This window comes from Limulus polyphemus, unplaced genomic scaffold (genome assembly GCF_000517525.1).
Source record: "Limulus polyphemus unplaced genomic scaffold, Limulus_polyphemus-2.1.2 Scaffold2818, whole genome shotgun sequence".
NCBI lineage: Eukaryota > Metazoa > Arthropoda > Merostomata > Xiphosura > Limulidae > Limulus > Limulus polyphemus.
The window spans coordinates 71,214-82,520 of NW_013668428.1; the positions used below are offsets into that span (position 1 = coordinate 71,214).

An 11,307-nucleotide genomic window follows, 5' to 3' on the forward strand; every position below is an offset into this window, starting at 1 on the left:
AAACGTTTGAAAACTATCTGGGCATTATAAAGATTTCACATGTAAAATTTGAAAATTTCCTGATACATAAAAGTATTTTTAATTTTAAAATGAATATTACTTTGCATGTTAGATAGGTAACATATGAAAAGAAAAACATTGCTTCACAAACCTTAAGACCAAATAAAAAAAATTGATATTTTGTATATGAAAGCATTGTAATGTTTACTGATAATCTGTCAAATTTCATTAACATTCACTTACTAATTTAAAAGTTATAGCATAAAAACTATAACATCCACAAAATGGTTATGAGGTCAGTCCCAGGGACTGAGCCCATACTGAAAGAGTTAATACAAATGTAGACTAAGAAATTTAAAGTATAACTTATAATGCTTTCATAATTCTCATCTTATCTAAAATTTTCTCAGAGAGATATAAAGCCTCTGGTACTCTATTAGCATCCACTGCAAATCAAGTACGGCAAAAAAAAAGCATTACCCAACAGCACAAGTTTAGTGACACTTACTCTCTTAGGCATTACAATAGTTACACTATCAGACATGGTCATATCAGGAATGAGCAAATGTGTGGGCAAAAAAAGGAGAAGTTTATATATAAATGCTTCTTTTATGTTTCACAATCAACAAGAAAATGGTTTTACTGAGTGTACTGTGCCTAAGGGTAGAACTGTACTCACCAGATGGGGTGTCTAATGCAGGGTCAACTTGCATCAACTCTTCTGTAGGTTCCGTTTTTTCTGTTTTCAAATCCTCATGCTTTAAAAAGTTTGAAACATTTTCACAGCTCTCAGAAAACATGGAAATAATGCCATCTTCTGAAAACCAAAAAGGTTGCTCAGTCTTTACCATGACAGCTGTGCTCTGAAATAAGAAATCACATACTTTATGAAAGGAGAGTAATAAGTTAGAATTCATATTTGTATAATATTTTGTGTTGTAAAAATAACTCACAATGCATTGTTTTTAAACAGTGTATTACAAACTTGAAATAGAAACATTAATCATATAACCTGTTGGTGTGCTATAAAAGTGGGACACAGTGCATTGTTCTTAAAACAATGTATTACAAACTTGAACTACAAACATTAGTTGTATAGACTGTTGGTGTTTTATGTATAAAAGTAACTCCCAGTGAATGATTTTGTATGGATTTAAAAAGAATACAATTTGTATTATGCTAAAGAGCTAAAACAAATATGGGTGAATATTTTGTCCATAGGTGAATTTGTCCAGAAGTTTGCATTAACTTCAGATATGTGGCTAAAGATGTTTAACAACTTCAAGAACAGTCTGTTCATCGATCAATATTTTTATAATTTTGTGTACAAAGAAAAAACGATTCATTTACACAATTATTTTTTCAGTTATTTTGTAACTAACAGTAGACATTACTTGTCATTGGAAAAAATGTAAGGAAAAAAAAACATTAAGTGTATATAAGGTTAAATCTTTAAACATATACTTAAAGAAAATAAGGGAATAAAGTAATCAAAATAATGTTTACCCAACATAACATATTCAACATTAGGAGAATTCATTGTCGTGGAGGCAGACATATAAACATCAGTATATAAAACAGTGCAAGATTAGTTTCTATAAAACATTAAAACTACACTATAAAAGAAGCACCATTAAAACATTTTATCTTTCTAATACTAACACATACATATTACAATCACTGCAATAATTTTGCAACATTCAACTTTATGGAAAAACAGTATTTAGAATTTAATTATAATTTTTTTTTTACAAAAGTAAAACATTTTTGTTTGTTACTGTTTACACAAAGCTGCTCAGTGGTCTCCTGTAAAGTGCTAACTGCAGGGATCAAACCCTGAACTTTAGTGTTATATACTCTCAAGTTTACCCGAGCCACCAGGAGTGGGGATAAAACTAATACTTTATGCGTTTGACCATACAAATGTTACAACAAGCCAAACATTGCAGGTTTTAATCTTTTATAACAGAATACAAAGTATCATTCACAGGTGATAATGTTTAACAGTGAGTATAGATCTTACATTACATGACACTAAGTTTACTGTAAACTTCTGTAAATTAACATACATGGATGAAATTCATTACATGATATGTTTACTGTAAACTTCTGTAAGTTATATATAAACACCTATATCTTCGTGGCTGCCAGACAATCTATCCTTGCAAATATCAAACATTTAATTCTCCCACTTAAAGTTCCAGTAAAATAGAGATTGTATCCATTTCTTTGTTCATTCATTTATCTCAAATTCAGGCTATTATACTGAATTATGCAGGTGAACAGAAGAATCATGGGAAATGATAAATATTGTGAAGACATTTGTTGATAGATTCCAACAAATCATTTTAAAATGGAAGTTGTATCCTACTTCTATAACACACTCAACATTTAGTTGGACAAGAAACCACACACACACACACACATATAGCTCTTTTTATGTAAACAAAATAATTGACCTTACTTCATTTTTTTGTGTTACTTCATTATCCACTCCCTTCTCCTTTTTTACTTTTCTAAGCTGAAAAATGGGGTGTAAAAATCCTTCTATTTCTCCATCTATATTTGAAAACAAAGTTGATTTTAGTTAAGTTTACCCCAACATAACAAAGACCTTCATTATCATACATTACAGGATTACCCTGCATTTTTTTTCAGTGCCTAATAAATATCTTGTGTTCTAAAATGCATATTTAAAAGCTACATTAATTATTATTTGGACAATGAACATTGTTAGAAAACAGAAGGCTTATGAAAGCAGGCACCCAAGTGCAAACACGCCTACAGCTGTTTAAACAAAAGTAATTAAAATGTAAAAATCAAAAACTAATTAGGCAATACAAGAAAACCTAAATGAAAAATGAAATTTATTTTTATGATCTCTGTTTAAGGTATCCACATAGTTAGACTTGAGTGACATAACCTGAAACTGTTTACTATAAACCATCCCCACTTTCTCTGGGTAATATATTGCTTGTCATGGTAGTCAAACATGGTTCAAAAAGCAATCAAATTAAAAGAAAGTAATTGTGAAAAGTTAACAGGCACAAAAGCTCTTAAGATAAATAACTGTATTTGTCTGTTATACTCTGCAGTCATTATAGTAAAAATAGGTATTTGTAAAACTTTTGATATTCATTTAGGAGGTTCTAAAGGTTATGCAAATGAAATATGAAAATTGTAAGATGACAAGTATTTTTATTCTTGACATGAAAATCATCTTTCACTCAGACTGACCCAGTAAAGGCCTTTAAAATACATGGACAAATCTTTAATAAAAATACTTTGTTAAAATATTTAATTTTGTATACAACAGACTCTTAACATTTCCTAAAAGTTTAGTAAATTTCTCAACAATACAGTTACTTCATTCGGCTTTAGCATGTAGTTTTATGGTTCCACTGTTGGTCAAAATGACTGAGCTTGTATACAAAGTATTTATGTCATGAAAATAATCAACTAATAGGAATTTCTAATTATTCTAACTATCCAGTAACTGAAATATTCATTATGATTTTTTCATTATTATTTTAAATTAATTCAAGTTTGTTTAGGTTAATACACGAGTGTCATGACTCATGAAAATAACCAAATAATTGAAATTAAGGTTTCTAGTTATTACTATTTTAAACTATTCCAACTAACAAAGTACCTGAAATATTGCCATTATATTTATTAAGCACAAAGTTACATGATGAGCTATTTGAGCTTGGCCTACTATGGCTACCAAAACCTGATTTGTAGTGTTGATATTTTGTTTTATCATTGCATGAAAATAAATGAATTTGCTGAATGTAATCAATTAATGTGCCCAACAATCAATAAATTAACAAATACCAGTATCTGCTCAGCTCTAGTAATAACAGATAAAAGTTTCCATTTAATCTCATGCAAAATTTCTAAAATTACAAATATTACTACTACACAGTAAATTTACACTTTTCAATGGCTGATTTAGAACACATTCTCAACTCATACAAAAATATTGTATTATTAGAAACCCCTTTACATGGTCTTGAAAATTTTTCTAAGTTATGTAGCATATAGACTCAGACAATTATGCACCCAGATATGTCCAATGAAGTAAGATAACAGAAAATTAAACCAGTCTAATAACAGCAATGACAAAAAGAAATAACACAAAATATAAAAGTATAACTGAAAATTGTATCTGTAATTTTAATAAAATCAAGCAATATGATTTAATTATTCTAGTAATAAGTCCTTGAAATTAGGACATCAAGTCCATGGCAAAAAGAATGTCATCGTAAGTGCATTAATCAAGAGAACTACTTGGCAAACACCATTGCTTGGATGAAGAGATTCTTCCACTTAATATATGAACAGGATATAAAACAAGCGTCCTCACCAAGGTAAAAACATACATTAGGTTTTTATACTGATTAAATATTTTTTGTAAAATCATAAAATTACAGGAAACTTTCCAAGATTAACCAGAAGTATAAACTTTGTCATATTCTACCCGTATGATATTCAACTTTCACTGAAAATCAAAATGAAATAATACGCATAAAAAATTTTAAAATCTCATATTATTTCATGTTAACAAATATAGTGAAATACTCCTGACAAGTTCATTTTCAAACACACATATTCTTCAAATAATGTAAAACTTAAATTTTCTGTTCATTCTGTATAAGGTAGTATTTAAAATATGTCAAACTATTGTAAATTTAAAGTACAAACTTCACTGTCCCATCTAATACTAAAAACACACAATAGTCTAAAATGAAACAACACAATTTGACAGTGTGCATGTTAGCTCTGATTCTGAATCACATTTTGATTAAAATAAATGTTTTCTTAAACTAATAAAGTGTAAAAGCTACTAAAACAAGGAATTATCAAAAATTTCAGTGGCCTCTACAAAACATGCATTAGAACTTTGAAGTGTAAACTACATTTTTAGTGTTACCTATCAACTTTTTACCTAATCTTTCCTCAAGCAATGTACATGGGAAAACCATGTTACCTGAATAACATGAGAGGTAAAGGGAAAACATTTTTACAGTTTTTTTTTATTTATTTTTATGATGGCATTATTTTCCTGTTGTATTTGAAATTTATCATGCCATGGCTTTCCATATGGCAGCACTAATTTTGCCATATTTAAAATACAACATACAGTTAATAGGGACCAAAATGAGACAACAATAAAAACATTAAATATTGGAAGTTACTTGGTGTTTTAATGGTTCTTTCCTCTTCTTTGAGCAGTTTAATTCCCAACAAAGCATTCTGCTCCTCAGCAGACACTGGTTCCACTTTTATTTTCAAGATTTCCATAGTATAAGCCTCACACTTCAGATATTCACCCAACTAAGATTTGAAGCTGGAAAATAGTACTTACAATTATAATATATGCACATACTAGTACTAACCGAAATAGTAACTGATAATAATATGTAGTACTAGTATTCTCCGATTGTTAAAACTACCTATAACATTAATTTCAGTAAAATAACTAATGTACTAATAGTAATATCCGTGATGTCCTTGTAATACCGTTTTAAACATTTAATGGTACCATTTGTATGATAATTACTCAATAACTGAGTTATATTATAAGTGACCACTTTCATCCCCACGTGGAATAGTTTACCCATAGTGCTTGTATTTGCCGGTAGACTTTTTTCGAGAATTAGGCTCGCCCTCTCCTGGTGGAGTAAAATCAAATTATCATTAAATATATTACACTTGAAATGCTTGAATGAAAGAAGAAGTGGGTTTTACTTTTAGCTTAGTAAATATGTAATGCTCAACTCAGTATATATATATAGCAACTGGTAAAAAAACAAAGATGGCGATATTATGTACCAATTTATATAATTATTTTTTGCTTATGATTTTGCTTATCGTTTATGTTTTACTCTTACCGTTTGATTCAACTATATTTTCCCCATTCGAACCACCACAATACAGTAGTGTATTGTCTGTCAGTCAGTCAGTAGACATTAAAATAACGTCACATAAGGGATGCTTAACGTTACAATTTGTACTGTCGTGATGTCAGTAAAATGTGCGCATGTCATGGATCACGAGAAGAATTATGCACTTTGTAGGCTACAACACAGGTATTACCGAAAACATGCAACGAAAACTTCTACCCTCAATACCGAATATCAAGAACTAAACTACTTACTAAAACGTAAACAAGAATCAGACCACCAACTTGGCTGCTACCTCGAACCAGACGAGTACAACAATATATAACGAACCATCAACCAAAACAACTCCGTATTTAATCAAGAGAAGATATTGTTGCGTCATCGAGGTCACGTGACTGGTGTGGCGCCCTCTAGTTTCTAGAACTATCTTGTTCCTTCATGAATGCTCTAGTATTTACTAGATAGGGTAGTCTGGTATATATAAGAGGGTGACAACGTGACGCGGTAATGTGATGTATAGTGTGTATAGACAGTGAGTAATTGAACTGCAGTCAGAGAGCACGAGAGACGTTACAGCGTTTGTTTAGCGCAATTGTTGAAGTTGAGTGTATCGGTAAAGTTATATTCGGAAAGAATAAACCAGTTTTATTAAGAAAGGACTTGTGTCGCTTAAGTTTCGTCGGAACGAAGTTATGGAAAATCAATTAACAAACGGAGACGTAACAATATCTATACACAGCAAAAAACTGGAACAACTGAGAAAACTACAATAACATGAAAGACAATACAACGAAGCCCAACCTAATCTTGTTATCAACAGATCAGATCGACGGTTGAACGACACTGAACTATAACTTTTGAACAAAGACCTCAACTTCGCCATCAGCCACAAGACAGTTCCCTGCCTAGAATTAAAGACCAGCCTAAAATATTTATCCAGAAGACTGGTGATTCATTACACACACACACAAAAAGAAAATACCATATCTCTCTTATACAGCAATCAATAACAAGAAGAAATCCAAAGCTCCCATTAACCAGACTTTTGTGATAGGTAATTACAACAATATGTGGTTTCCTGAAGTTCCCAAAAACTGTATCCTAAACAACTTTTCAAAGGATTCTCTAATAAAATCATTAATGTAGTTAACCAAACTCGTAACCTGAAAACTAATTTCAAAAGTAACGAAATAAAATGCATCTACAATCTTGAAAAAGATACCAACATTGAAATATTAAAAGTTGACAAAGGCAACACTACTGTAATCAATAACAACACGGAATATATCGACAAAACGAACAACATCCTTTCAGACAATAAGAAATTTAAACCCATCCAAAACTAACACACATTAAAAACAACCGAAAAAAAAACCCTGTCACAAATGAAGAAAGACAACTTCATTACTGAAGATCTTTATTTTCATCTACGGGAAACTGACTCACGCACACCACAACTCTATGGCATTTCCAAACCACACAAATATGACTCCCCATGCTATCCACTTATGATTCATTAAACTATAATCTTGATAAATACATAGCCTGGTACCTCACACCTTACATAACTTCGGCTGGTTCCTTTTTTAAAGATATCTTTAACTTCAGAAACACTTTAAACCAACTAAACCCTAAAGCCTTAATGGCTAGCTTTGACGTTGCGTCACATTTTACCGAAGTTCTCGCCAAAGAAGCTTATGATATTGAACTTGACCTCTACCGTAATGACCCCAATCCTTAATTCACATTTCGAGTATACTTTTTGTTTCCCTCCTAGAATTCACAACAACAAAAACCAACTTCATTTAAAAGAACAAAAACTTTATTCAAACAGATGGTTTAAGCACGGGCAACCCTGTTTCACCTGTTCTCGCCAACATATTCATGACACAGATCGAAACCTAAGCCATACAATTTGCACTTTATCCTCCCTTATACTGGAACAGATATGCTGACGACACTTTTGTTGGTTTCACTTCTACCGAACACATACACACTTTTTTTGAACACATAAACTCTGTTCACACCAACATTAAATTCACCATTGAACAAGAAAATAACAAACAGTTATATTTTAGTAACATCGACATCATTAGATCCCACACAGAGTTCAAAACCAAAATTCACCGAAAAATCACTCACACAGGCCTCTACATTCCCTCCCTGGAATGCCGCCCATGAATCCAAACAAAAATTAATGTATATTAGAAAACCTTACAGACACAGATTCAATACTTTGCTCAACTGACTACATAGATGATGAAATCAACTCTATAAAGCATTCCTTCATTCACACCAACAAATTTTCCCTAACCAGTGTCGAAAAATTTCCACACAACCATCAGAACAAAGACCTCAAAACTCAACTTACAAACAAAATTGGCACGAATATACCAAACAACAGTACAACATTGCATTGCAGTTCACCATTTATCCCTGACACCAGTTCAAATATAATTAACCTTAGAGAAAACTTGCAATTAAACATAAAATTCCTGTTCACTTCAAATTCACTCCAAAACCTGGCACTAAACTAAAATCCTTATTAAATATAAATTACATAAAATCGCACAATACCAACGTCATTTATAAAATAACATACAATAACTGTCCATAATTCTACATCGGAGAAACCAAATTCACCGAACATGATAAAAAACCTTCCATGTTTACCACCATTGCAACACAAAAACTCACAGTATATCTATACAAAACATTGTAATTTTAAACAAATAACCAAACATCAATAAACGCAGAATAAAGGAAGCTATCTTAATTGAACAAAACAACTCCACCATAAACCAACTCCTCGGGATACCAAGATATGTATACTAGACTCTGACCTAAAAAAACAACAAAGAAAAAGAAAAAAACTAAACGTAGAAAGAATTTTGTGTAAAGGAAGAGAAAGCAATGTGATAATTGCTTGCTCTTCCCAACAGCGGTGCTCAGGAATAATCGCTCCCATTCAACCCCTCGCGTGGAAAAGTTTTACCAATTGTGTTTATTTTTGATTTCGTGGGTTTTTATTTCTTGCAATCATATTTTCGGAAAGCTGTGAAGAAGAGAGGACACGAAGATCTTGGCACTGAAGGATTTCTTGTTCTTCGTGGTTGGAGGGTTCATTCTAGTTGAAGATGTGGTTCAGTGACGTGGAGAGAAACAGACTTTGACCAAAATAACCAGTTACAGCGTGTATTACTTTTAAAATTTAAATATTGAAAGAACCAATTTAATTATTACTATAAAAAATAATTTTTAAACCATCTAGAAATAAACCAGCGAGAGAAGAAGGCTCTTTTCGGGTGGAGGCTGGGTCTTTGGGGTCCAATGCCCGGAAGAATTTTGTTGTGGGGGGGGGCGGAGTGCTCGGAGTAAATCCACCTTTACAGGACAGACACCGAATAATCTATCTGCACTATGGACTGGCTGTGAAAAGAAACACGGTAGTTAAGAACAAGACATGGTATGATATTTGAAACTCAAAGTTGCGGATGTTTGGTTGCTCTGTGTTCTTTTGTTTGCAATACAGATTGTACGGAGACGTGTGTGAGAGGAAAGCACTTGTAATTGTATGTAGTGTAGCTGTAAGTTTGTTTCTTTTTCTGCTTTATTTTAGCATTTGTAGACTTAGTGAGTGTATTTCTTAAAGTAGGGAGGTTACCAATTTTATACAGGTATTTTACGGGAATGAATTTTGGAAGCCTTGGGGCTAATCTAATTGCTCTGTTTTGTTGCAGTTTTCTGATGATATTTTCTGACATGTTGAATGTTATATGACAGTCGTGTTCTATGAGAGAGTGTATAAATGTTTTGTATATATTTTTAGCGATGTTTCGGGTGTGCAGCCCGTGTGTTTGCCGGCAATTAGTCTGATATAATTGACACTTATTGAGGTGTGCTTGTTTTGAATATGTTTGTTCCATGTTAGACGTGTGTCAAAGATGATGCCAAGATTTTTAATATTGTTGTTCATTTTTATTTCTGTTTCTCCTAACTTTAATTTTTTCTAGTTTTTTTTTGTGTTTTCTTGTTTTTGAAAAAGGTAATTGATTGGGTTTATAATAACTCACCATTCGTTTCACCATTCTAGAATTAGATTCAGTTGCATTCAGTGGGTTTCTAGATATTCTTCAGACGGCTATGTCGTCGGCATATTGAGAGTGATATGTATATCTTAAATTGAGGAACGGGATGTCATTTACAAAAAATATGTATAGGAGTTGTGAAAGAACTGATCCTTGCGGCACTCCTGTGGTAATATTAAATGTTTTAGTTAGATTGTTATTTACTTAGACTTGGGCTTTTCTATCGTACAGGAAGTTGGATATCCATCTGATTACGGTATCTTTAATATTCACTTGGTTCAGTATACACTTGATAGCGCTGTCAAAAACTTTCTTGACATTTACTTTTATGGTGGCTTGATTACTATTAATTGATTTGTAGACAGATGCTGTTAATCTCGTGAGATGGTCTATTGTTTGTCTGTTCTTTCTTGATGCATTTTAGAAGTTTGATGGTAAATTGTTTGTTTTGCAGAAGAGTAAAAATCTATTAGATATTATTACTTTCATTAGTTTGCCGAGACAGCTTGACAAATTAATGGGGCGGAAGTTATCAGGATTAAATCTGCTATTTTGCTTTTTGGGCATTATGGTTATTATTGCATTTTTCTTTGTGGTCGGGTAGTAACTAGTTGAAAATAAGAAGTTGATTATGTTCATGGGGTGAACTAAAAGTAGGTCCGAAGCTTTTTTCAGAACAATATTCCTTATCCCATTATGACTGGGAGCCTAATTTGTTTGGTGTTTTTATGTTTATTTTTAATTCGTCAAGTGTGACTTTTCTATTCATTAATGAATAAAAACACTATAACCCAAGCGCTTTCGAAAGGTGGACCTTTCTTCTTCAGCGGCAAACTGGGATTAGATCGTGTTTGTTTGTTGGTAAGTTATTGTGTGAGTTGTTAGATGGGAAACATAGGGTGAAAAGCATTGGATTTGTGTTGATGTAATTGTTTGCCTGGTTGTGATTACGGTGACTAAAGCATGGAAAATTTGGGTTACTAAAGGATGTTTTATAGTAACCGGCCAACAAATTTGCTTTTTCAATACATGTTCGAGCTACATGGTTGTTATTTACAAGGTTCGAACGTTTCGGAATAACTTATTCCATCTTCAGCGAAATCTGAAAATTGTGTTACAAAGATGATTATTACTAAAATTATAATATTGTTGCGTCAGCGAGTCACAATACCAAGTGATGCCATTCGGGCTCAGTAATGCTCCAGCAACATTTGAGAGGCTGATGGAATGAGTATTGGAAGGCCTACAATGGAGGATAGCTCTAGTGTACCTGGACGATGTCATCGTATTTGCAACAACTTTTGACGAGG

The 11,307-nt window shown here is 32.3% G+C and overlaps 1 protein-coding gene across 3 annotated transcripts in view; it reads right to left on the reverse strand.

Moving 5' to 3' along the window:
* LOC111087900 (zinc finger protein 2 homolog) overlaps positions 1-6,239 on the reverse strand; it is an 11,213-nt gene extending 4,974 nt beyond the window's left edge. Inside the window, exons 1-4 of one of the 3 annotated variants that reach the window (XM_022396233.1) lie at positions 6,164-6,239; positions 5,202-5,353; positions 2,465-2,559; positions 680-863 (exon numbers count right to left, since the gene is read on the reverse strand). In XM_022396233.1, the coding sequence (XP_022251941.1) occupies positions 680-863; positions 2,465-2,559; positions 5,202-5,307 (385 nt within the window). In that variant the 5' untranslated portion in view covers positions 5,308-5,353; positions 6,164-6,239. Of the gene's footprint in view, positions 1-679; positions 864-2,464; positions 2,560-5,201; positions 5,630-6,163 lie in introns of those variants that run through there. The other 2 variants (XM_022396234.1, XM_022396232.1) reach the window with 2 other exon arrangements.
* Between the last annotated feature and the right edge of the window lie 5,068 nt (positions 6,240-11,307).